The sequence below is a fragment of the Neomonachus schauinslandi genome, chromosome 6 (genome assembly GCF_002201575.2).
Source record: "Neomonachus schauinslandi chromosome 6, ASM220157v2, whole genome shotgun sequence".
In the NCBI taxonomy this organism is placed as follows: domain Eukaryota; kingdom Metazoa; phylum Chordata; class Mammalia; order Carnivora; family Phocidae; genus Neomonachus; species Neomonachus schauinslandi.
This window is the reverse complement of record NC_058408.1, coordinates 58,069,066-58,096,998: the sequence shown is the minus strand read 5'-3', so window position 1 is coordinate 58,096,998 and position 27,933 is coordinate 58,069,066. Positions and strand designations below refer to the sequence as shown.

The 27,933-nt window shown below is 37.3% G+C and overlaps 1 protein-coding gene across 1 annotated transcript; it reads right to left on the bottom strand.

The window, feature by feature from the left end:
- Positions 1-1,038: 1,038 nt before the first annotated feature.
- Positions 1,039-27,646, bottom strand: MPC2 (mitochondrial pyruvate carrier 2). The gene is made up of 6 exons (XM_044916411.1): positions 27,529-27,646; positions 26,802-26,984; positions 15,420-15,449; positions 6,282-6,366; positions 5,667-5,778; positions 1,039-1,252 (listed from the first exon to the last, which is right to left on the bottom strand). The coding sequence occupies exons 2-6, from the start codon at positions 26,925-26,927 to the stop codon at positions 1,216-1,218; spliced, it is 390 nt and encodes a 129-aa protein (XP_044772346.1). The 5' UTR covers positions 26,928-26,984; positions 27,529-27,646; the 3' UTR covers positions 1,039-1,215.
- Between the last annotated feature and the right edge of the window lie 287 nt (positions 27,647-27,933).

Genomic DNA, 27,933 nt, shown 5'->3' with positions numbered 1-27,933 from the left:
GTGATTGCATCTAAATGCTACAATTAATTTGACTGACAAGTGGGGCTTAGAAGAACCTATATAGGAAAGAGGAGGTTTTAATGAAAAGGAAGGGAAACATCAGTTCAACATAAACATTTTAATAAACTTTTTTGTGTCTATGCCATATTTCATAATAGATGGTTTTCCTAAAGGCTTAACCCTAGGAAACACACACGTGTGCTCACACATGCCACACTAATTTAACAGCATGGTTTATACAAAGAAAGCAGTAATAATTGGGCTCTTCAGGACCTCTTCACTTTTGCCTATGTCAAATTCTCTAATCCTTCCTCCTCAAAGATGGACTAAAGAGAAGGGGTAAGTGATAAAGCGCAAGGTTTTCACTAATTGCCAAATTTTGATCAAATACATTATTTTAAAAGTTCTTTTGTCATTGCTTCTTCAAACTTGGAAATAACTTGCTTTGCTGATTCCTCTGACTACTACCCGGGACGAGCTCTACTAGAATTTTTAGAAGGAAACTCAGTACTCCAAACAGAAGCTCAAATCAAATAGACAGCTGATTATTTCTAGCACAGAGTAATCTATGTCCAGTCTCTCTTCAAAACAGGGACAAAGATCACAATGTTTTCAAAAGCTGACTTACATCCAGGGTACTCTACCAGACACTTTAATCTGCCCAAAGTCATAGATTACAAATCACGAGCTGGGATTCAAATTTAGGACTCCAGAGCCTTTTCTACCACATTATATCAATTACAGAATATAATTCAAAAACTTTGAATCCTTTGTTACCCTGTGGCTGTAAAGGAATGGCTAGCCATTCCACTACCCACTTCTCACTCTCCTTAGCTCGATTTCCTTTTACTTCCGGTGACTTCACCATCCTTCACTGTCCAACAGATTATTTAACCTTTCAACCATTTCTGGTAGACTAGAACAGAAGGAAGCCATGGGTCTGTAGGAGCAAGTATGATTTACAATGGGCAAATGGTAGAAAAAAATGTTATTCATAGCCATAGATAAGTTCCTTAAGTCACATATAAAGAAACACTATTATTAAAAGTTTGCTTTATTTTTCTGTTGAATCAAGTATTAGCCCCCAGTTTACAGTTTTTTTATGCCTTCCAAACAGTAGCACAGTTAATATCACCTTATCAATAGCCAAATAATAAATCAAATTAGTCCCAGTGGGTATATCCACATCTAGATTGTTCGGGTGGTCAGGAACTCTTATTTGTTTGCTTTAGCTTTTAGTTCTTGGTTATATCTATAAAGGAAACAGAAAGAAAAATAATTATGAATCATAATAGATATATGTGTAATAAGAAGGGAATGGGACGTATATTCCATGTCTTCTTTCTCACTAGTCAAGAGGCTACATCATTGTAACTACAAACTTCTCGGGGGCATGTAGGTAAAACAGGCAGAAGGGAAAGTGACTTAAGGATTTTATTTGCATCTGGCTTCCAACTGCCAAGAGTTTTAACAACTTAACTGACATACAGTTTCTTATACAAAAGTATTATTTTGGTGAATATTTTCATTCTTGAATTATTTAAGAGCATAATAAACATGTGAACATATATATAAAATTTAGCAAAACGTGGTCATCTAGAACTTTTTATTTTATACTCGCAGAACACCTTTCCTAAGAATAAAATAAATTGGGAATGGGATCCTGTCTAATCATTAAAAATAAAATATACTTTTGTGAGGCAGGCAGATTACTGGGTTATTAGCAGTTTGTAAACACTGGGTTAGCAGGAGAGTAAAGCTAAGGCCTGTTTTTTAAATTCTCATTTATCTAAAGAAGAATTAACCACAAAGCCATAGAGTCTTTCCCTTCTACAATACCCTGAGCTTCATTTACTGTTCTTCCCAGATTACAAGAGTGGACAATAATATAAGCACAAAAAGTAACTTATTCCATGAAGTCTACCATACCTCCCAGATTTCTCAAAAGGTTCTGATTTCAATACCCAACAGTGTTTTTCTAAATGCTCCAAAGTCCAACATTTATATTTTTAACTAAATCTCCCAATCTGCTATTGTGACTGAAAGGTGCCAAAAATCCTTTTGTCAAACTGTATCTGAGTTTTTGCTCTAGAAATAGTTCTGAATGTTGCACTTAGCCTTTTCTTAGCTCTACTACTGAGTTAATATAAAGTTAAAATGAAATGGTGGATGAGAGGGGCGCCCGGGTGGCTCAGTTGGTTAAGCGACTGCCTTCGGCTCAGGTCATGATCCTGGAGTCCCAGGATCGAGTCCCACATCGGGCTCCCCACTCAGTGGGGAGTCTGCTTCTCCCTCTGACCCTCTCCCCTCTCATGCTCTCTCTCACTCTCTCTCTCTCAAATAAATAAATAAAATCTTAAAAAAAATAAAAAAAATAAAATTAAAATAAAATTAAAAAAAAAAGAAATGGTGGCTGAGAAAAATACTTGTGAATAAAATCACTGTACAAATCAAAGTTTATATTGATATAAGTAAGCTCTAAAAATGCTGGTCAGACATCAGACATACTATAGAATGAGTTATTTATTCATCCATCCCATCTGTGCTAGATGATTATGAAAGGATTAAATTATAAACATAGGGATAGTAAAGATGAATAAAATGAGGATATACTATACTGTGCAGAATAGAATGCCTTCTGAAAGGAAGGTAAATTATAACTGAATATTTTCTATTTCTTTATTGAGATCATTTATTTTTTTCAGCCAAAGAACACTGTTTCGTAATTTAGAAAGGTTCTATGGTTCAAACAAAGGCAGAGCCTTCATCTAAGATGAGCTCACTCCAGAGTGTTAGCTAGTCACTGACAAATAATGTCAACTACTGAGTGCAGGCAAACTTTGGAAACATTGTGGGTTCAGTTCCAGACCACCACAATAAAAGCAAGTATCATGATAAAGCAAGCAAATGAACATTTTGGTGTCCCGGTGCATATAAATGTTATGTTTACACTATACTATAGTCTATGGAGTGTGCAATAGCATTATGTCTAGAAAAAAAGTACATACCTTAATTTAAAAATACTGCTAAAAATTGCTAACCATCATCTACGCTTTCAGTGAGTCATAATCCTTTTGCTGGTGGAGGGTCTTGCCTCAATGTTGATGGCTGCTGACTGATCAGGGTGATGGTTGCTGAAGGTTGGGCTGGCTGTGGCAGTTTCTTAAAACAGGACAGTAAGGAACTTGCCACATCAATTGACTCTCTCTTTTACAAATGATTTCTCCATAGCATACAATGCATTCTGATAGCATTTTACCCCACAGTAGAACTTCTTTCAAAATTGGAATCAATCCTCTCAAATGCTGCCTCTGCATTATCAACTAAGTTTATGTAATATTCTGAATTTTTTTGTCGTCATTTCAAAAGTCTTCACACCATCTTCACTAGGAGTAGATTCCATCTCAAGAAACACTTTCTTTGCTCATCTATAAGAATCAACTCCTCATCCGTTTAAGTTTGATCCTGAGATTGTGGCAATTCAGTCCCATCTTCAGGCTCCACTTCTCATGCTTAGTTCTCTTGCTCTTTCCACCCCATCTGCAGTTACTTCCTCTACTGAGGTCTTGAACCCCTCAACGTCATCCATGAGGGTTGCAATCAACTCCTTCCAAACTCCTGTTAATGTTGATATTTTGACCTCTTCCCATGAATCACAAATGTTCCTAATGGCATTTAAAATGGGGAATCCTTTCCAGAAGGTTTTCAATTTACTTTGACCAGATCCATCAGAGGAATCACAATCAATGGCAACTATGGCCTTACAAAATATATTTCTTAAATAAGAAGACTTGAAAATTGAAACAACTCCTTGAACCTTGGGTTGCAGAATGGATGCTGGGTTAGCAGGCATGAAAACAACACTAATCTTGGTGTACCTCTCCACCAGAGCTCTTGGTCATGAGGTACATTGTCAATGAGCAGAAATATTTTGAAAGGAACCTTTTATCCCCAAGCAGTGAGTCTCAACAGTGCGTTTAAAATATTCAGTAAGCCATATTGTAAACAGATGTGCTATCATACAGGCTTTGTTGTTCCATTTACAGAGCACAAGGAGAATAGATTTAGTATTATTGTTAAGGTCTTCAGGATTTTCAGAATGTTAAATGAGCACTGGTTTCAACTTAAAGTGAGCAGCCATATTAGCTCCTAGCAAGAGAGTCAGCCTGTCCTTTGAAGCCTTAAAGACAGGTATTGACTTCTCTAACTATGAAAGTCCTGGATGGCATCTTCTTCCAATATAAAGCTGTTTCACCTACACTGAAGATCTGTTGTTTACTGTAGCCACCTTCATTAACTAACTTGCTAGATCTTCTGGATAGATAGTTTCTACATCAGCACTCGCTGCTTCACTTTGCACTTTTATGTTACGGAGATGGCTTTTCCTTGAACCACATGAACCAACCTCTGCTGGCTTCAGACTTTTCTTGTGCAGCTTCATCATCTCTCTGAGCCTTCATAGAATTGAAGAGAGTGAGGGCCTTGCTCTGGATTGGGCTTAGGCTTAAAGGAACGTTGTGGCTATTTGATCTTCTATCCAGATCACTAAAACTTTCTCCATATAAGTGATAGGTCATTTCACTTTCCTATCAATCATGTGTTCACTGGAGTAGCACTTTTAAGTTCCTTCAAGAACTTTCCTTTGCATTCACAACTTAGCTAAATGTTGAGCACAAGAGGCTACCTTTTGGCCTATTTCGTTGGCTTTCAACATGTCTTCCTAACTAAACTTAATTATTTTTAGCTTTTGTTTTAAAGTAAAAGATATATGACTCTTTCCTTTCACTTGAACACTTAGAGGCCCACTGCAGGCTTATTAATTGGCCTATTTTTAATATTGCTGCACCTCAGGGAATAGGGAGATCTGAGGAAAGGGAGAGAGATGGGGGAATGGCCGGTCGGTGGTACAGTCAGAAGACACACATTTATCAGTTAAGCTCATTGTCTTATGTGGGTGTGGTTTGTGATGCTCCCCACCCCCCAACAATGACAGTAGTAACATCAAAGATCACTCATCACAGATCACCATAACAAATATAATAATGACAAATTTTGAAATATGGTGAGAATTACCAAAAGGTGACACACAGACATGAAGGGAGCAAATGCTGTTAGAAAAATGGTGTCGATAGACTTGCTTGATGCAGGGTTGCCACAAACCCTCAATTTGTAAAAATGTGCAAAATCTGTGAAGCACAATGAAGTGAAGTGAAATAAAATAAGGGATGCCTGTAAACAGTTATAAAAATTTCCAAATGCTCATGGAATACTTTCTGACAAAACCAGTAACCTCCCTCTAAAGATCATTTCCAACACTACATAACCATACACGTTTAGGTCCCACTTTATTATATATAATTGAAACTGAGTCATAAAAGGTTCGTGGAGAAAATTACTTAGTATTTCATAAATTGTGTATGTTGTCTTAAAACAGATTCTATGAACAGGCTATATGTCTTGATAATACACAGACAGATTTAAAACCTAGGTAGCAAACATACTGTTTAACACTTTTAACTTAAACCCCCAGACTTTTCTAGAAATTTCTGCCTTAGGCATATCCCATCTTAGCATTATACATGAATCTTAAAAAAAAAAAAAAAAGGCACTGCCATCTGGGTGGCTTCTGAGGCAGATTTTTCTTTTTACACCTTTGATAGGCTTACCTCCAAATACGAAAGAGCTGAGAAGCTCCTGCTGCCCCCACAAAGAAATTAACAGCAAAGAGACTCCAGTTTTTTGGGATAATTACAAGTGAGTATCTTGACCAAATAAACCCTGTTGAAACAAAATATTTTTTTTAAAAAGCACAGGTACTGCTGCAATATCTTTGAACATTCAGTATTAGAGTAAGATAATTATAAATAAGACCATGACAATATAATGTAGAATAAAGGAAAAGGAAATGCTATACTTTGAGTCTTTAATAAAGTTGCCATAATTCAGTGTTACACAAAATATTTAATTCTTACATCAACAGGGAATCTTTACAGGGCAAACGATTATTTTTTCCCACTTTTAAAAGTAGGTTCATGGCAAAAACATAAAAAACAAAACCCATGAGGATACTTACTCACAGTAACCCTCTTCTACCTTTTCTATCTATAATCTATAAAAATTTCCCAGAGAGAACACTGTTGATTCCTTTGTGTATGTGTGTGTGTATGTGTTTGTGTGTGAGTAGGTGCTTCAAACATTAAACTGTTAAATAAATTGATGTAAAACAAAACAAAAATATTGAATGTCCTAAATGAAACACAGAAAATATTCAATTAATTTACCTGTGGCCATCAAAACAGCAGATTGAGCTGTGCTGAGTTTCTCTGCAGGTCTGGCCATGTCAGCCAATCCAGCACACACCAACCCCTGGAAATACACGTTAACACACAGCAAGAGAAATGGTATCATGAGTGTGCAGTAATAATTCTTAGTTTTATTTTTTTTATTTTTTAAAGATTTTATTTATTTATTTGAGAGAGAGAGAATGAGAGAGAGCACATGAGAGGGAGGAGGGTCAGAGGGAGAAGCAGACTCCCTGCCGAGCAGGGAGCCTGCTTCTCCTTCTCCCACTCCCCCTGCTTGTGTTCCTGCTCTCGCTATCTCTCTCTCTGTCAAATAAATAAATAAAAATCTTTAAAAAAAATAAATAAATAAAAAATAGTTGCTACAATTTTAGTATCCATGCAGTAAGGAAATGTATACATATCATCACAAAAAACTACAAAGAATTCAGGAATGCTTTAGAATTTATGTTTTGTTAACCACATCAAACAGCCTCATATACTTGAAAATCAGTAGTGTATGTGTGTAGGTATCCTAACAAATGGTACTTTTTTCACATATGAAGTTATATATTCTTTATACATGTTGGAAACCACTGATGTGGAGGATGCCTAAAAGCTACTTAAGGTAATTTGTATAGATTCCTCCTTTCATGTTTTTGTCAACATTAATTCTTTTTTTTTCCTACAATGATGAGATATTACCTTTTTTATTCAGTTCAATTAGCTAACATAGAGTACATCATTAGTTTTTGTTTGTTTGTTTAACATTAATTCTTTTTTAAAAGTAGAAGTATCAGGGGTCCCCGGGTGGCGCAGTCGGTTAAGCATCTGACTCTTGGTTTTGGCTCAGGTTGTGATCTCACGGTAGTGGGATCAAGCCCTGTGTCAGGCTCCTTACTCAGAGTGGACTCTGCTTGAGTTTCTCTCTCCTTCTCCCTCTGCCCACCCCCCAACCCTGTGTTCTCATGCGTGTTCTCTCTCTCTGGAATAGATAGATAAATCTTTAAAAAAAAAAAAAAGGTGGAAGTATCAGAAAAGCTCTGTTATAATTTTAGTTTTCGGGTTGCATAATTTTTCTTTAATGTCAAAGTATACAACATAGTCATTTCTTCTCTGCTTTTTAAAAAACACTGTTTTTAACACTGTTATATAACCATCCTACTAATACCTCTACCATTAGCATCACTCAGAAAGTTTAGTAATGAGTCTTCCTTCACTAGAGTATTAGTTATGCTGCTCTATTGCAGAGATGAGAATATGTAATAAAATGATTTTTATTGATGAAAAATGAAAATATACACAAAATAAGAGAGTAGTACAAAGAACCCCTACATACCCATCACCCAGAGTTAATAATTATTGAAATTTTGCCACATTTGCTTCACCTCCCTTCTTCCCTTTCTCCTTTTACCTTTAAGTATTTTAAATCAAATCCTAAATGTCATTAGAGAATATGTTTTTAAGAAATTATTTTTAGGTCTCACTGGGTTTCTAAAAGATGCTCTTACATGGAAAATATAAATCAGCAAAGGGTTTTGCCCCTAAGTAGAACATAGATATACTTGTGAATGTATATACAAATTGAAACCGAATACAAAGGGTTTTGAATTAATAAGGTCAGCAGTACAATAAAGCTATGATTCTGATTTTAAAAGGGGCAAATGGTTACACAGAGGAGTATAACCAGAGGTAAATTATGGCTAACACTATTTTGCCTCTTGTTAACTTTCACCCACAGTCCTGTGATTTTTCTCCCAAATGCTTCCTGATTATCCTTCCTACATTCTTCTTTTAGGTCCCAATGTGCATTTTCTCCACATCATATTTGTTCTACTTTTGCAGGGTAGAACACTGCCATTGAGAAGGGGAAGAAAGGGATTGATTTCTACTATTAATCTACTGGGTCCATGTATTATACACTGCACCTTGTTGGATAGATTTATGAACACTATGGGTTACATTCTAACATTTTTTTGGGAAGAAGTCAGTGGTCCTGATTTTGTTCATGCTCACAGTATACACTTTATTTTTCTGGGACATGTTAGTAATTGTTCTCTCCCACGAAGGTCTTTTTTTTTTTTTTAAAGATTTTATTTATTTATTTGACAGAGAGAGACACAGCGAGAGAGGGAACACAAGCAGGGGGAGTGGGAGAGGGAGAAGCAGGCTTCCTGCCAAGCAGGGAGCCCGATGCGGGGCTCGATCCCAAGACCCTAGGATCATGACCTGAGCCGAAGGCAGATGCTTAACGACTGAGCCACCCAGGCGCCCCTCCCACGAAGGTCTTGAGCTCCTTTTCTCATGTTTCTAAAATATCCTTTTCTACTTCTACATCACTCTAACCTTATGTAAATTATCTTAGAAAATCTCACCAAATCTAATCTCTGTCACTTATTAGCTGTGTGACTTTGGTCAGATTACATAACACTTGCCTTAAATTCCTCATGTGTAAAATGAGAATATTAATAGCTACCCCTGCAAAACTGATGTATGATTAAATGAGATAATAGCACAGTGTCTGGAAAATATTATTAACAAGAACAAATAGTAGCTTATGTCTGTAGAGCAACAGAGAAAAAGGAATAATTAGTTTTCTACCTTTTCTTGCATTACTAGCCTCAGGATAGGAGGCAGATGGTCTGTGTTCCTTTTCATCTTTATTATGAACTTTATTCAAATAATAGAACTATATAGATTCTATTCAGAGAATGTTTAGAGTAAACAATAAGATTATGTAAAATACTCTCTAACATACAAAGAAACTACTAGTTAGATCCACAGCACCTATTTTAGAAGGTGGTCATCTAAGTATTTAAAAACACTTAACTTAATAGGCTGTGGAGTTAAACAATGTGAGCTTTCACATCCTGATGGACCATTTACCACGACAGTATGTTTAGTTATCTAGCTCTTCGAACCTCAGTACCCTTATCTGGAAGATGGTAATAATATTTACTTCTCAGGGGGCGCCTGGGTGGCTCAGTTGGTTAAGCAACTGCCTTCGGCTCAGGTCATGATCCTGGAGTCCTGGGATCGAGTCCCGCATCGGGCTCCCTGCTCAGCAGGGAGTCTGCTTCTCCCTCTGACCCTCCCCCCTCTCATGCTCGCTCTATCTCATTCTCTCTCTCAAATAAATAAATAAAATCTTAAAAAAAATTTACTTCTCAGATTTTTTCTGGTGAAGATCAAATATGAGATAATGTATTAAATAACCTAATACAGTTTGGCATCTAGTAGACTCAAGTTAGCTCTCTATTAAAAATGTTAAAAAAATGTTTTTCAAATTGTCTGCAGCCCAGGATTGTGGTTTTTTTTTTTTAATTTTTTTTAAAGATTTTATTTATTTGCGAGAGAGACAATGAGAGAGAGACAGAGAGCCTGAGAGGGAGGAGGGTCAGAGGGAGAAGCAGACTCCCCGCTGAGCAGGGAGCCTGATGTGGGACTCGATCCCGGGACTCCAGGATCATGACCTGAGCCAAAGGCAGTCGCTTAACCAACTGAGCCACCCAGGTGCCCTGTGATTTTTTTTTTTTAAGATTTTATTTATTTGACAGAGACAGAGAGAGCACAAGCAGGGGGAACAGCAGAGGGAGAGGGAGATGTGGACTCCCCGCCAAGCAGGGAGCCTGATATGGGGCTCGATCCCAGGATCCTGAGATCATGACCTGAGCTGAAGGCAGACACTTAACTGACTGAGCCACCCAAGCACCCCAGGATTGTGATTTTTTTTTTTAAAGATTTTATTTATTTGAGAGAGAGCACAAGCTGGGGGTGGGGGGCGGGCGTGATAAAGGGAGAGAGAAGCAGGCTGTCCACTGAGCAGGGAGCCCAACACAGGGCATGCTCCACTGACTAAGCCAGCCAGGTACCCCTAAAGTGAAAATTATACAGGATACACTAGAATATAATTCATCCAAAGTAGAAAATGTAGAACTCAAAATAAGTGGATCCATACACAAATAAAAGCTTTAGCCTTACAGAGGATTGGCAAGTGAATATATATTAAGTTAAAATAAAATATTTAAGGTATATAAGTGTTGTTTTTTAGGATTATCCACTTTGACCTCAATGACGATTTGGTTTCAACAAAAGTGGCTAAGAAGGACTCCACTCCAGTTAAATGTCTGAGTAAGTATAGTCTGAAATTCTTAATATAGAACATATGTGGCCTGGGGCAGCAACTGCTATGTGTCATGGATAGACTACCATAGATGAATTATTATCAAATGGTTTGGAATAATATGTACATAAAGTAAATACGTAACAAAAGAAGTCTCCTCACCAGAGAACAAGGCACAGTTTCTACTGCTATGCTGTCATCAGAAGACTATGCATGATTTCAACATGAACTTAAAATAGATGTTTTTAAAGGAGACAGATACCCAACAAGGCACTTAAGAGTATGTCATACTGTCAATGTTTCAAAACACTGGTGGACCAGATCAAAGAAACACCAAAGTATTGATAAAACCAGTAAACTTCTAAGTTGTGGCAAATTTGAGGTCAAAGAGAACCCCCAAATTTGTTATAGAGTAAATAATTCTTATTCTTTAATAATGGTGCTAGAGGGGCGCCTGAGTGGCTCAGCCGTTAAGCGTCTGCCTTCAGCTCAGGTCATGATCCTGGGGTCCTGGGATCGAGCCCCGCATCGGACTCCCTGCTCTGCAGGAAGCCTGCTTCTCCCTCTCCCACTCCCCTTGCTTGTGTTTCCTCTCTCGCTGTTTCTCTCTCTGTCAAATAAATAAATAAAATCTTTAAAAAAAAAAAAAATAATGGTGCTAGAAACAATAGTTAAGCAATCAATTACAATTTATAGACATATAATTACTATAAAATTTCCAGTGCTGATACAGAGAAGAGGAAAAAAATAATAATATACTTTCCATTAGTTTTTTTTTAAATCACACTAGTTTTGAAGTTTATTTTTGCTTTGATCTGCATTTTAATTAAATTAACAGACAACACATTTTAAACATTAAAGAAAGAAAAGACACTCATACATCATACTAATGGGGTTTCTTATAGATGGACCATTAGTGGTAGGCACCAAAAATTTCAAGTGTTTTTTTTAACCTGTCCCAGTGACTTTTTAACCTGTCCCAACCTCAACTGTTCTATTTCTGTTCTGTAGGTATCACCATTTATGTTAAACATTTGCACAGTTTATAAAAATTATGTCATGGGCAACTGAGTTGGAGATTTTCCTTTCTCTGCTGGTATTCTTCATTATATATTTTGTCAGCTTCTCACAGAATCAGATTACTACAATCTCTATTACTATTTAAAAAGTGTCTGAAATTCCATTCTAGCCATGAGAATTAATATATAAACATATTTATTCAAAGTAAACACAAAATTAAGTGTGAAGTTGAATGAATAATAAAAATGAATCTTTAATAGTGTAGAATAACTTCAATCATGTCCCTTATGATTCTGAATCCCACTGTATTAAGGAAAGTAATTCACGTGAATGTATAATGTTTACAAACATAAGTAAAACAGCTTACAAGACAAACTTTGCTATTAAAGTCCACACTAAAATTCTGGACCCTAGAATTCTTGTCCTGGGCCTCTTGTGAAGAGTCTCCCTATTCATGGTGTTCTCCTACCAAACAGAAATCGGTACATGAGTGAACAATTTTCACTTGCTTAATGAGGAAGTGGAGTATAGATATATGGAGGTGGATTACCAAACTTCAATTCACACTCCTGGCAATAAATGTAGGATTACAATGGAATGATGGAATTTAGTGTACAGTTACATCGATGACTCTCATTCAGATACAGGGCAACAAAAACATAAATCAAATGTATATAATCCTTGTCTTTAGTAATTGAAAGTGAGTGCAAACTACTTACTAATTACTTACCAAGGCAAGAAAAAATCAGAATGAAGTGCCAGGGAAGCACATGAAGTTAAGGCACCATATGTACAACTTCAGTGATTGGCACTTATTCTGAAAAAGGCTTTAAAGACATGGGCGATAAAAAGCAGTATTATTGCCCCCTACTTCAATAAACTACGTAGTAGTTCTGAACATAGCTATTTATTTTTCGTGCTTTGCTTTCAGCCCTGAGAATAGCAGCTGCATTTTCTGGTAACATCCTGCATCTTTCCTTTCTTTTGGTGTTTGCCAACACACACAGTGGTAAAGGCTGTAAAAGATGTAAAACAGGACAATAAACATGCTGTGTCTGTGTAAGAAACAGTGCAAAATCGATGGCTGAACTGACATAGTACTGTCAGACCAAACTAAAGCTACTTTTGAACGTTTAGAGTGAGCAGAACCATTAAACATGATATGCTGAAACTTTTTTTTAACTGATGGGATGTTTTCTCAATATATTGTTAAAAAGAAAACCATATGCCCAGAATCACCTGGAGGGCTTATTAGAACACAAATTATTGGGCTCCATCCCCAGTTTCAGATTTTGTAAAACTGAGATCACTTAGGCCAAGTCACTAATACCTAATGTAACTGCATTTTCAACCTCCCCCAGAAATGTAGTCCTAAGGAGTCAGTTAGGAATTTTCTGGTCAGCACCAATGAGGTAATCAGTCACCTGGGCCCTCTCCCCATCCCTCAAACAAAGAGGAGATAATTCACCTACTAAGATCCCTTCTTTTGTCTCCAAATGAAGGTGACCTCACCTTGAAATAATCCTTTTTTTTCTAAAAGTTTATGACTTCCTTGTCCTGCCTTTAAAAACTTTCTCTTTCAGTGGCCCTTGGGAGCTCCCCTCTACTTGCTAAACGGGATGCTGTCCCATTGATGAATCATTGATGTATGTATTAAATACAGCCAATTAGATCTTCAAATTTACTTCGTTGAATTTTGAGTTTTAACAATATAAATAATAATAATAAAAAGAACTGCTCTCTAGTTCTCTGTAAAACGTAGCTCCCAACCACTAGTCTACTCTAGTCATTTTATAGTTAAGGGGACAAAATGGCAGATTTAACTTGCCTAAGGTCATAAGATTGAGGGAGAGCCAATTCTAACATTCTCAACTACTTAGATTTTACAACTGAGTTTCTGAAATTGTTCTGACACTTTAAAGCAGTACATTTATGAAAATTAAAATAGCCAACAACTCAACAACAAACAACTCGATTAAAAAATGGACAAAGGGCCTGAACAGACATTTCTCCAAAGATATACAAATGGTCAATAAGCACATGAAAAGATTCTCAGCATAATTAATCACATTAGAAAATGCAAATCAAAACCACAATGAGCTACCACTTCTCACCCATTAAGATGGCTATTATAAAACAACAACAACAGAAGTAACAAGTGTTGGCGGGCGATGTGTAGAAACTGGAATCCTTGTGAATTGCCAGTGGGAGTGTAAAATAGCGCAGCTGCAGTGGAGTGTAGCACGGTATAGTACAGGCCGTTGCTCCAAGTAATACTGATCCAACATTTCCACCTCTAGGTATATACCCCAAAGACCAGAAAGCAGGGACTGGAATAGATGTATGCCATTGCTCACAGCAGCATTATTCACAATGGCCAAAAGGTGGAAGCAACTCAAGTGTCCATCAGCAAATGAACGGATATGCAAAATGTGGTATCTATACAATGGAATATTATCCATACTTAAAAAAAAAAGGGAAATTTGACTCTTGTCACAACATGGATAAACCCAGACGACACTGTGCTAAGTAAGCCAAGCACAAAAAGACAAATCCTGTATGATTCCACTTCTTTGGGGTACCTATAGTAGTAAAATTCACAGAGACAGAAAGTAGAACGATGGTTGCCAAAGGCTGCGGGAGGGGAATGAGGAGTTGTTTAACTGGTAGAGTTTTAGTTTTGCAGGATAAAAGGAGTTCTGGCGATTGGTTGCACAACGGAATGTACTTAACACTAAAAAAATGGTTAAGATGGTAAATTTTGTGTAGTTTACTACAATTAAAAAAATAAAAAAGCCTACAGACCAGTACTTTTCAAATTTTAGAAGGCATCAGAATCACCTGGAGGGCTTATTATTATTAGAACACAAATTATTGGGCTCCATCCCCAGTTTCAGATTTTGTAAAACTGAGATAGAGGGCAAAAATGTGCATTTCTAACAAGTTCCCGGGCAATGCCAATGCAGCAGATCTGGGGATGACACTATGAGAAGCATTGCTATAGGCCCAAACTGGCCCTTTCAACATAAAATCAATAATTTGTTTTATTGTTTTCACAATTACCTCTTTTCAGCTAAATGAGAACTTCAGGAATGGAAACTCTGGTGTAAGGTAAAAAGCACTGGTCTTGGAGTCAGAAGTCCTAGACTCTACCATTTACCAAATGTTAATACACACCCTTGGATAATTTTTTCTGTTTTTTTGAGACTAACTTTCCTTGCCTGTATTTTGATGTTGGTATCGTCAGTTCACATACTAAACAAATAAAAGTTAATCTGGGGGGGTTCTAATTAGTTTAATGTTTGACTTAGTCATAAAATCTTGGAATGAAGTTTCAGTTCCAAGGGCCCACAATTACAGGCTTTTTTTTTTTTTTAAAGATTTTATTGATTTATTTGAGACAGAGAGCACGAGCAGGGGTGGGGGGAGGGGTAGAAGGAGAGGGAGAAGCAGACTCCCCGCTGACATGGGGCTTGATCCCAGGACTGAGATCATGACCTGAGCTGAAGGCAGATGCTTAACCGACTAAGCCACCCAGGCGCCCTAAAAAGAACTTATTAATTTGAAGTCATTTTTATGAAGGATGTACTTTTAAATATTCATGGCTTGTCTGGAGATGATTTCATTCAAATAATCTCAGGTGTGTCATTTTTACTGCATAAAGTATACTACCTACTTGAGTTGTTCTGAACTCCTTAGATAAAAGGCCTTCTAGGAACATAATTGGTATCAAAAAACTTGTAATTGGGATGCCTGGGTGGCTTAGTCGGTTAAGCATCTGCCTTCAGCTCAGGTCATGATCTCAGAGTCCTGGGATCGAGTACTTCACTGCGCTCTCTGCTCAGCTGGGAAGCCTGCTTCTCCCTTTCCTCCCCGCTTGTGCTCTCTCTCGCTATCTCTGTCACTATCTGTCTCTCTCAAATAAAATATTTTTTTAAAAAGTTCCTTTTAAAGAATTTTTTTTTCAGTAGCTTCTACAAAAACTCAAGACTTACCCATTTCATAATTGGAGCCCAGAAAAAAAACTGTTTTGGGACCTGAAAAAAAAAGAGAAAAATTCAGAAATAAACCAACTATTTTACATGTCTTTTTTTTTCTTTTCAATTTTTTAATTTAAATTCTAGTTAGTTAAAAAAAAATTCTCGTTAGTTAACATACATTGCAATATTAGTTTCAGGAGTAGATTTCAGTGACTCATCCCTTACATAAACACCCAGGGCTCGTCATCACAAGTACCATCCTTAATACCCATCACCCATCTAACCCATCCCCCACCATCTCCCTCCATCAGCCCTCAGTTTGTTCTCTATCTTTAAGAGTCTCTTATGGTTATACATGTCTTTTAACAGCCATCACCACATTTCAAAATCCCCAAAATTTAGCAATCTATTTCTAATCATTTGTACTATCCTTTCTGCATTCTGTGTATTTAACATTTAGAAAGTCACCACAGTATCGACCTTACATACAGGTTGTTTTGACTTCCTTGTCAGTTATTTGTAATTTCGTGACTTATTAAAAATTATCAAAAGTACAACGGAGATAGTTTGGAAACCATTCCCAAAGCTTTGCCTTGAACATGAAACTTAATGTTAATTAGTTCACTCAAGGATAACCTCCAAGTTGGAGAAATTAGAAATTAGAGATTTGTGGTATGAACCTCAGTAACTATTAAATATTCAATTCTATTAATATTTATTATTATAAATGACATGTTGCCATATGTATGATAGTAAAAGCTCTTATAAAAAGTCTATATATTCTAGTAAAAAATTTTTTTAAGATTTTATTTATTTATTTGAGAGAGAGAGACAGAGACAGAGCATGAGCAGCAGGGGTGGAGGGTGGAGGCAGAGGGAGAGGGAGAAGCAGACTCCCTGCTGAGTAGGGAGACCAACTAGGGACTTGATCCCAGGACCCTGAGATCATGACCTGAGCCAAAGTCAGATGCTTAACCGACTAAGGCACTCAGGCACCTCTCTAGTAAAAAATTAATGGACCTAATTTTAAGGTTCATGTGAAAAAGGGGAAAGACTTAAGATCTCTAAGCTCTGTAACAGTAGGGTTGTTATTTTAGCTATCCTGGTATCCATTGGCCTTTTGCAAAATGTTAAATAAATGTTGGTAGCATTGAAAACAATTCTGGTTTCTTAAATAATGCAGAATTTGAGAGATATGATGCTTCAGAGCTGGAAGGAAACTCAGTTCATCTAACCTAAATCTTTCATTTTACCATGAGGTTCTGAGGAGATTCATGACCTAGTCCAGGTGGGCAGCCAGTAAGCAGCAGAACTGTGACTGGAACCTAAGCCTTCTAGCTCTTTTAACTACATAACTGCCCACTTTTAACTCGTCCAAATTATATATCTCATTTAACCTTCAAGAGGCTACAGGGACAGGAAAGAAACAGACTTTGGTCCATGATAATTTAAAATATAACTAAGCATGCTAAATCCAATATTTATCAAAGTACTTAATATGGTGAGTATGCTCTCACACACTGGATCAACAGATACATTTCTTTCTTTTTTTTTTTTTTTAAAGATTTTTATTTATTTATTTGAGACAGAGAGAATGAGAGAGAGAGCACATGAGAGGGGGGAGGGTCAGAGGGAGAAGCAGGCTCCCCGCCGAGCAGGGAGCCCGATGCGGGACTCGATCCAGGGACTCCAGGATCATGACCTGAGCCGAAGGCAGTCGCTCAACCAACTGAGCCACCCAGGCGCCCCAAATACATTTATTTCTTAACACACAAATTAAACAACTTGATATAAGAAAACAGTGATTTACTAGCAAATTCAAAAGTTTTAAAATCCTATTATATTCATGACTATTATTGCTGCCTTAGTATTCTACTTTGCTTTGTAGGAAGAAATCATTTGTTTTTATGGATCACCAAAATCACATCTAAAATGGCATCATTATCTTAGCGTAACACATTTTACTTCTCTTCATCTACTCTAATATTTCTCAATAGCACCAGCAGGTAAAGATGCATTTATCCATTTTCCCCTAGTAGGTGAGCAAGTGTTCACTGTCATTAATGGTAAAGAGTATTTTTGTTCACATATGCGTAAATAACATTTAAAAGATAAAACTGACTTAAACTTATTATTTAGAAACAAAACAAAAGAAAGATAGTGAAGTTGAAAAGGTAATGATTTAAGTTAAAACCCAGCTGTAGTTCTGGGTTTAACTTGTTGCAGATAAGACTATTCATTCATTCATCCATAATAATTATTGCGTGCTTTACCTAGCTGTACCTAGCACTGGGGATATGCTGGGAAATAAAATACGGTGCTAACTTTTATTAACTCAGCACAAGAATGCTGTATAAGTAAAGTCACACCTGGAAGCTAACATTTTAGGAAAACTTAATTCTAATGTGCTTTTCTCAAAGTTGTACTAGTTTCACACGCAGGTAATACCATCATCTCAAAGTAAAAATGAGCTCAATGATAACACTCCTTTTTTGGGGTTGCATTTTGGCTGAATTACTATCAAAAGTAGTTGGTTTGGGGTGCCTGGTTGGCTCAGTCAGTAGAGCATGCAACTCTTGATCTCAGAGTTGTAAGTTCGAGCCCCATGTTGGGTGTAGATTACTTAAAAAAAATAAAATCTTAAAAAAAAAGTTGGTTAGTAACACTAAGGAGAGAAATTTGAAAAATGTAAAAATAGCATCTGCTTTCTCTATAACTTTTGCTTATCAAGTAGTCCTACAAAAGTGTCACACGAATACTATAAACTATTGCTTGCCTTTAGCATTATTAAGTGATGGCAATGTTACACATTTTGGACTATCTTCCACAATTTAACATAGTCGTTGATATTTTTTTATCCCTCTCAAACTAATTCACATTGTTCTTACAGCTACTAAATTCATTAATTGTGATATTCATACAAAGAGATTTAAAAATCTATCATAGTATACTTTAAATACTCTACTATAGTTAGTAGTATATCTACTTACCTATCAAAATTACGACCTCCTTGAAGCTAGTGGCTAAATAGTATTCACACTTGTAGCCCTACCTAATAGATGTTGAATAAAAAGAAGAGTTAGCCAACACAGTTGGAAGCAGTTTATATGAACTGGAGTTTAGACTCATCTTTGACATATTAAGTATGTATACAACTATATAAATATGTGTGTGTATATACATATGCAAACAATTGAAAAATTCTTTAAAATCAGAAGTTGTTTTTATCAGTCTGACACTTAAAATACTGGAAAGTGTGGCTTATACTTTAAAGAGTTTTTAAGTAAGTTTTCTGATTTTCTAGAATATTTAAACCTAATCCTAAAGTTGTTCTACAATCTAAGTCTTATTTTCTCAATCTTCAAAGGACCTAGATACTATCTTTAGACTAATAATTCTTCAAACTCTAGAAGATCATGGCACAGTCTCTTTTTCCCGGTGGGCCAAAACAATTATAATGCTAAACTTCATTTTCTCACATACATGTGACAGCTAGTCATTTTCATGTTTTCCTATGTACTTTCAAGTTTTCCAATATTTTAAGTTGTAGTGCAAATCTGGACACAGTGCTGAAATGGCTGCTGGGAGAATTAAAGCTATTGAGGAGTTCTAAATTTTGACATTCTTATAACTGAGTGAAAATCCCTATATATTCAATTTCTGGGTTACCGTACGTATCTTTTATCCAGTTCCCTAAGCTGTGTACTGTTCTGATCACAGCTACCATTACACCCAGAATTCTAGCCATATAATGATCCGCTCCTCTAGATCTTGAACAAGATATGGAAACAATTTTCTTTCTTTGGTTAGGACTAGGTTGGAATTTCAAAAGAAATGTTTATTGAACTAAAGAAATAGAAAAGAAAACATGAATGCATTGGGTTTCAGAATATAAATTTCTAATCCTAACTTAATTAAATTTTAGCCCAGGTCACTGATTCTCAACCAGGGGTGATTTTGCCCCCCAGGGGGACATTCAGCAATGTCTAGAAACATTTTTAGTTGTCACAACTGTCGTGGTGGCGCTGCTGCCGTTAGTGATGCCTGCTAGGTAGAGGCCAGGCAGGCTGTCAACCATCCTACCATGCACAGGACAGCCCCCCGAAACAAATAATCACCTAGCCCCCCAAATGTCAACAGAGCAAGGGTGAAAAACCTTGGCCTAGGTGGACTTACAAGCTAGGCAAGCATGCAAATAGTTTCATGCTGTTTAATGACTCTAAACCTTAGTTGATGCTTAGAATATCCCAATATTCTGCCTGGCCTTCCATCTGGCTAACTCCTAATATCCTTTGAAAACTTATCTTAGATTTCATCTCCTCAAGGAAGCCTTCTTTAACATCTCCAGGTTACATTAAATGCTCCTTCTCTGAACCCCCAAAGCATATATTGCTCTATTGTTTTCTGCACTTAACAATTAAAATGATGTATTTATGCATCTGTCACTTTAATTAGACAAGGTGAAGACAAGGCCTATTTCTTAGTTTTCCTTAACAAATAACATTTGTGAACAGAATTGAATTGGATTAACCATGTCCAGGACGGGTGTTAATCAAAGATATTCAAATTTTAGGTCTGGCCAGATATGCCTTGATACTGTTTCATCTTCAAGGGTAGAATCTGCTATTTACTCATCCCCAGGGATATCAAGTTCCCTTTATATCAGGGCTGTACTAGATTGTCAGTCATTAGTCACTCTACTCCTAGACCATGACACTCCCCTATCTGGCTCCTGAAAATTCTTCCCATAAGTCTGATGCCATAATGCACTGATCCTGTAAGTCAATCTTTTCAAACTCTCTAGTTACTTTATTTTATTTAGCTTGAGCTTCTGAGATTCCTATCACAGCACACCTAGCTTATTTTTCTTCCCCATATACAAAGTCTCTGGGTCATATGCAATATCAATTACTAAGTTTTACTTTTTAATCCCTGCAGGAGGGTTGGCTTTCATCACTCAAGGGTAAGTCAGCACATTGTTTTGGTCTCTGGCTTTGAACTTCTCAGCCAACTCCTCTCTTCCTATTTCAAAACTGATGCGTCCTCCTCTTGCCAGCCTCAAAATTGTTTCCTGAACAATGCCTCTAGGTTCTGGTTTCTTTATGAGCTTAAATATTTGTTCCTTCAGAGTTAATGAACAGTAGAGCTCTTCAGTAAGTGTTTGCTTGGTAACTAATTTACTCAACTGCCCCAAGCCAGATGATAGTTTTAAAATATTACCTGTTCCTCTCCCTTACAACCAAACCAAACAAAAAAACTTCAAACATGGAATTATGGTTGCTAGAACCTGGACCATGAGAGGTATGAATATTTTAGTTAGTGAATAATTTTGAAGTATAAAACAAACTTTCAATTATTTTAATAACTGCTAAGCACTAAATTTAAAAACATTATGAGCAAATATGTATTATAAGACATTCTAAATTTCTAATATTTCTGAGATATCAGAGGATGCTGACAAGTGACACAAATAATCAGAGTTGGATATCTATAAGTGCAAACAAATAGTGTTTTCTTCATTGTTAAGAAAAGGAAAACAGCAGCTTAGCAATACCTGTCATCATACAATGGACTAACAAAAATTTTTAAAGAAAACGTGTCTTAGTTCACTTTTCCATTTTATCTTACTAATCATTTTCTACCTTAAGAGTAAAAAAGTCAAGTAAATTTAGACATGTATGAATTCAGGTACAGAGGAAAGACTTCCTGCTTGGAACAGAATAACTTTACACACATGCAAACATGCACACATACAAATATTGAGTTGAGATACTCACTATGTGCCAATGTGAAAAATAAATTTCTCATTTAATGCTTTTCACTATCTATTCGTGTCCCGTTCAGACCATTTCTCTATGGTTTGCTGCTTTTCAACATTCTTCAACATTCCTTTAAGTTCCGTATACTAAGCAATCCCCTCTTTGCTATCATGTGACCAACACACTTATAAATCCTTAGAATTTGTAAATGTTACTCCTTGACATAGATATGGACTGTCAAAAGTTACTCATTTTTATTTGTACTAAAACTAGTTCTGATTTCACACTAAGAATGTGACTGGGCTTCCATTTTAGGATCATGTAATCTTTATATCTTTTGAAAGGCCTTGGAAACAGCCATCACTCAGATAGCACCCAGGACATCAAGGGTATATAATGATTCTTAAAATGTTGATTAAAAACAGGCTTTGGTACAAATGCCAAAGTAAAATAACAGGTGAAACAACTAGCTAAAATAGCTAATAGGCATTTTGGGTTGATACATTTTAAATTTATATTATTTATTCAGTTACAAAGAATCAATGACTTTTAGATGTAGGAAGAGAGTTGAAACTATCTAAATCAGACACTCATAAGTCAGGTAACTGAGGCCCAGAGCTGTGGAATGACCTGTGTAAAATACATAGCAGAGCAAGGATTAAATACTAAGATCTCCAAATCCTAACTTAACAATAATTACATAGTTTTCCCCAATGAATTCTGAGTTTCTTGAAAGCTCTGAAACTAAGAAAAGCTCTAGTAAGAATACCAAATTGAAGATTATTACAGCTGAAGAGGACCTTAAAGAAAATCCAAGCTCCCTTATTTTAACAGATGAAAAAGAAAAGGCACTTAGATGTTAAGTAATCTGTTTTATACTCAGGTACTTCCAGATAGAGCAAGCACAGGACACAGATCTCTGATCCTCCTCTTCTTTCTACTGTGTCATACCATACTTTAAACATTTTCATATCCTCTTATAACCAAATTAATACTCTTGCATGACTTGGAAATGTCAAATTATTTATAGCTTTCCTTAGGTCTTGTTTCTCCTTTGGTATATCTGTTGAATCAAACTAGGTGAAGCATAAATAGTCTTAATTTCTTAAAATTAGTTTAAAATCAGGTTAGTGGACAAAAGTTTTTTAAGTGTCAAACTAACAACTACAGCCGGACTATATTCCTTTTATGATCTCTTCTGAGAATATAAAATCTCTGTGAGTAGGGATTTTTATTCACTAACATATCCCAAGTGCCAGAACAGTACCTAATATACAGTAGGCCCTCGATAAATATTGAATAATTCAACTTTCTTGGTAGCTACTGGTAGCTACTTGGTTTAAAGATATCCTACTTTTCATCAATATCTCACAGTTGTATGTGAAATCCCAACTTTCTATTTTGGTTCTCATTCTGGTTTTAAGGGTACAGAGATTATTACTGTAAAAAATGAAATGTGCATATCTATATATTTAGTATATATAAACATAATCTATATTAGATATGATATATAATATAATCCAGATATCTAAATATCTATATATCTATTCTAGACTGGCATTAAAATTCTTCAAGCAATCTCTGATGCAAGAAAATAAACTATTCTAACAGAAATGCTAAAGAACTATGCTAATTCATAACTATGTGGGCATCTACACTGTTTATTTACTTGATCTGCATTTGGCTTTATTTACATGTAATAAAACAATATATACTCTGAACTAAGTTGTATTAGACTATCTAGTATAACACCATTTCCCTTAGTATTTAACTCTGAATTTTTATGATAAAGATATACCCTTATGAACATGGCTAATATGGGTTCGTTTAGTATGTTTTTATTTTCTTTTATTTTTAAAGATTTTATTTATTTGACAGAGTGGGGGGGGAGGGGCAGATGGAGAGAATCTCAAGTGGACTTGGTGCTCAGCACAGAGCTGGATGCCAGGCCCAATCTCACCATCCTGAGATCATAACCTAAGCCAAAATCGATCACACTTAACCAACTGAGCCACTCAGGCGCCCCTGTTTTTATTTTAAAACATATTCTTTAGATACTTAAGATAAAAAGGAATAAACAATTCTCTTACCTAGGAGAAATGCAAATATTACTGTTACTGAGATCTTAAAGTAACTTCTCCAGTGAGCCTTCACAGGGAGAATACCATGTAATGCAGAGAATGATATTCTCAGCAACAGCACGCTAAGCACTGCAACAGATTTCACACAACTATTTTTTCAAAACTTCTTCCACTTAAGCCAAAATGTAACTCAAGAAAAGCAAAGCTATGGTGAGGTATATAAAATGATATGGTTCAGAAACCTGTTTTCTGGGCTGACTTAATTGGAGGATAGTTTTTATGTATTTTTATTATTTGTTTTTATTTTATTTCCCCCAGTTTTATTGAGATATAATTGGCATATAACATTGTATTAGTTTAAGATGTACAACATAATGATTTGATATATATTTATACTGCAAAATTACTACTACAATAAGTTCAGTTAACATCCATTGCTTCACTTAGCTTATTTTTTTTCTTGTCATAAGAACTTTTAAGATCTACTTTCTTAGCAGCTCTCAGATATTTAACACAGTACTGTTAACTATAGTCACCATGTTGTACATTATATCCCCAAAACTTACTTATTGTATAAGAGGAAGTTTATACCTTCAGACCGCCCTCTAAGATAGTTTTTGGATTCTTTAGAGCTGTGGTCTAACTACCTTTGAACACTGGACCCTATCATTAAAAAAACCGTTTTTTGAGCATACATCCCCTAAATTTATATTGTATGTATTTATAAACTATATATGTCATATACATGTATATATGTACATGTTGACTCTACAGAACTCAATTGTGTTCTACATAACCTATATATAACTATACTAATTTATTTTTATATTATAAAAAATACACAGAATAGAAAATTTAAAAAGATAAAACAATAGTAAGCATTAGTAGAAGCTGTATTGTTTTCTTCCTACATTCCAATGTTTCATTTTGTGCATACTTTGGGACAATTCACCCCATTTTGGGACTCAAAAATACAAAGGAATGACACTCCTTCACTAATGTTTTTTTCCCCTAAGCTTTTAAGTAAACACCAGTCAACATGACTTCAAGGTTATTTTTCTGACAAATACCTGGAGTAGAGCTATGCAGCTGGTTAATGTAGAGTCACATACTTTTATAGTCAGGAGGTGATGGTGGCGAGTGGCATATCTTATGAGGACTGAATTTGCTAGGACACACATTTGGTTAGAACTCTATTCTTACTCTATAGAGTTAGATCACAATGTGCTAGGAACAACACACATGTGAATGATGAAGGCCGCAGATCTAATTATAATATATATCATTATGATATAAAAATATATACATTATAGTTCTGTAACTCTAGTATATACCTATATAAAGACATATTCTTGTTTCTTGACTAGACATTCTGCCCGTGATAAAATTAAATCTCAGATATTTAGAATCCGAAATGTATGATATCCAACTGTTAATATCATAGCCTTGCATATCATTGTAAAAACCTCCAGTATGTGAACGTAGTCTAAAGTTTAAATGAGGATTCAATAACATGCTATTATGCAAAATAGTACACAAAAACCTTGCATAGTCACTCTGATGACTCTTAGAGCAATAATCAGTGTTGCCTCAGATTTTATTCAATACCAATGAATCAACAGTTATGTTTTTCATGCTTCTCCATTTCTCCATTGGTGTGCCTACAACTTTTTAATCACAAATACTTTTGCAATGATAGATATTCTTACTATGTATATTGATTAAAAGCTTAGATGGGAGGGAACTAATGTTTTTTGAGAGTCTAAGTGCAAACACTTTGCTAAATGTTTTAAAGCCATTATATCATTTAATTTTCACAACAATCCTTAAATGATGATAATTATTATCCCCATTTTATAGATCAGAAAAATAAGGCTTGGGGGCTTTAAGGTCAAGGTCACACAGCCAAGATTTAATCCTACCTTTCTCTGGCTTCAGAGCCTATTCTCCTTCCCCTACACTGAAAATGGGGTTATAATAACTGAACCAATCCAAGAATATCCAGATGAAATACACAGTCTACAAATGAAAGGTAATTCGTCTTGATTCTGAAAGATGACTAAAGCAATAATTATAAGTGGTTAAAGCCCAGGCCCCTGAAAAGATTACTATAAAACTACCCTTTGCTTCTGTATTAAAGTAATTTAAAATTGCTCTTCCTTTACCCTGCCCTTATCCTACAGCCCAAATACAAAGCTTAAGAAGGTCAAAGTTGACTCCATAGAATTCAGTTGACTCTAAAACCCAGATTACTACAGAAGCATTGCTCAACCCTCCCTCCTGAAAATCTTTGTCACAAAATACAGCACAATTCCAAAAAACTGAGTGTTAAAAAAAACCAAAAGGCAAATAAACTAAATATGCTTCTTAAAAAAATTCTCCTTAAAATTTTATAATGGGTACCGATTTTATAATGGGTAAAGTATAAATATTATACTTTAGTATAATATTATTAATTCTATTCATTTCATCATCAAACTGGAAATCAGAGTCTGCAACCATCTCAGACCCCAGAGAGCTGCTTCCTAGTCAATATGTGGAGAAAAGACAACTTTCCTAATGATGCCAACTGCAGAGACAGATTTAACTATGTAGGAAAAAATGGTTACTTTTGGGTTGCACTTCACTTTATAACACATTTTCTCATTTGCTAAATCTTAGGCTGGAAAGAGACCTCAATACCTCCGGTTTTAGTTCCCAGCCAAGTATTATTACAGCTCATTTTATAGAAGAGGCAACAAAAATCTAGATCTTAAAGAGTTGGAAAGATTGGGATCTTCCAGTTTCTTATAGAACTATTTTTTTTTTCAACCACAAGAACACGGTTTTCCAACAGGACAAATGAGAGCTAACATTTGCTAGGCATTTATGAAGAATCAAACACATATGTTATCTTTAACTTTCACATTAAGCAGATACTACAGAAACTAAAATATCTAGGATTTCACCCAAGGTCACACCTATATAGTAAAAGGCAGAGCAGAATTAAATCCGGGTCTGTCCCCATGAAAAAGTCTAGGGAAAGTTAGCTCAGTAATTTCATAAGGACAGCCTTAAACAAACTGGACCTATGGGACGAGGTATGACACTGACTCTGGAACCCGGGAAACGCATCTGCAGGCCTCTGCCAGCTGGAGCTTAAGAAGTGTGACCTTTCCTCCAAACCTTGCGCTGCGACAGGACGGCTCTGCTCCGCGTGGGTCAATATACCACTACTCGCGGAGGGAAAGAGGAGAGAATGAGAATTTCGTGGGGGGCCCCGACGGATCTGGGGCCGCGGAAAGGGAGAAGGATCAAACCCGGAGGCCCGGTCCGGGTTTGGGTCGTGCCTAAGGGATGGGGTGCAACAAAGGTCGCGAAGGGCGCTCACTCGAGAATCACAGGTTTATGAGAGATGTTGAACGAGGTAAAGTGAAAAGCAGGTTGGCTGGGAAGTGAGACGGATTCACTTGAAGGGAAGGGGTTGGGGCTGTGGGTGATGCCTCCAGCGGCAGAGCTGTCCGTGGCCTCTAAAGGTCTATTTTCGAGGGAGAAGGAGGGAAGGTCTCGGTGAGAGCTATTCTGGGTCTATTACCTGCCGGGTGGTTGTACAACGGCCTCAGTTTCTCCGGCAGCAGGAGCTCCACTTTATCGAGGACCCGGTGGTAGGTGGCCCGAAGGCCCCGGGCGCCAGCTGCTGACATCTCTGCGGACGAGTTGGTCGTGGGCGGTCGAGTGGGAGAGTGGCCGCGTGCTCCTCCCTGGATGACAACGAAGGGCACTCGTCACTTTCTCCTGCCACCGTGCCTCGCCTCCTCCTCTCCCCTAGGGTGCCCTTCCCGCGGCTCAGGCGGCCCCCCTACGAACCACCGTGTACGCGGTGGCCCAGAAAAGATTGTGGGGGCGGAGGCTCTGCGACGGCCCGCCCCGAGTCCGCCTCCTTCCCTCCCACCGCCCAGAGGGAGGAGGAGTCACAGGAACAGGTGCCTGAAGGACTGCCTCACCAAGCCAACCCAGGGCCCTAGCGGCAGCGCGCCTGCGCAAGCGGAGCGGCCCACGGTGATTGGCCCGCCCCGCGGCGCGGGCGGGGTCCAGCGCGAACCTCCAGTTTCTCCTTCCTGCCCTCGAGGCCATGTTGGAGAAGGGAACGTGAAGCTGCACCAGTTCTAATCCCCTTTTCGCTTTGATTAAGATAGCCCGTAGTTAAAATGGGCTTTTTGGGCCTTCAGTGCCCCAACTAAAGATGACGCCGCACAACGCTCTTGTTTCCTTTGGAATGAGACTCGTGACTGAGAGACTTCATACCTCAGCTTCTCTCTCTTCCTCATTTATCCATAGAGAATCAAGGATTTAGCTACAGTGTCCCGAACCACTTCTCTCGGGTGAGGGCAGCCGTGGCGTACAAGAGCCTCACTCGTGGGTGGTCGTCATCTCGCGAGAAAAGCTTGGAAGGGAGGGTGTCGAGAACGAGGAGAGGGAGGAGTCGCGGCCGCCTCCGCCTCCTCCTCCTGTTGGAGGGGGGCCGAGGGAGGGGACTGTTGCTGATCTCTGGATGTTCTGGGTAGTCTGAGAAGGAGAGTATGAGCCGAGCTCCGGCCCGGGCGCGGCCGGGCTTCGGGGGCGAGGGCGCCGCCGCCGCCGCCATCTAACTCGCTGCGCCCGCGAGGGCCGGCGCGCGGATGGTGCCGGTGCGGCTCGGGTGTTGATCCG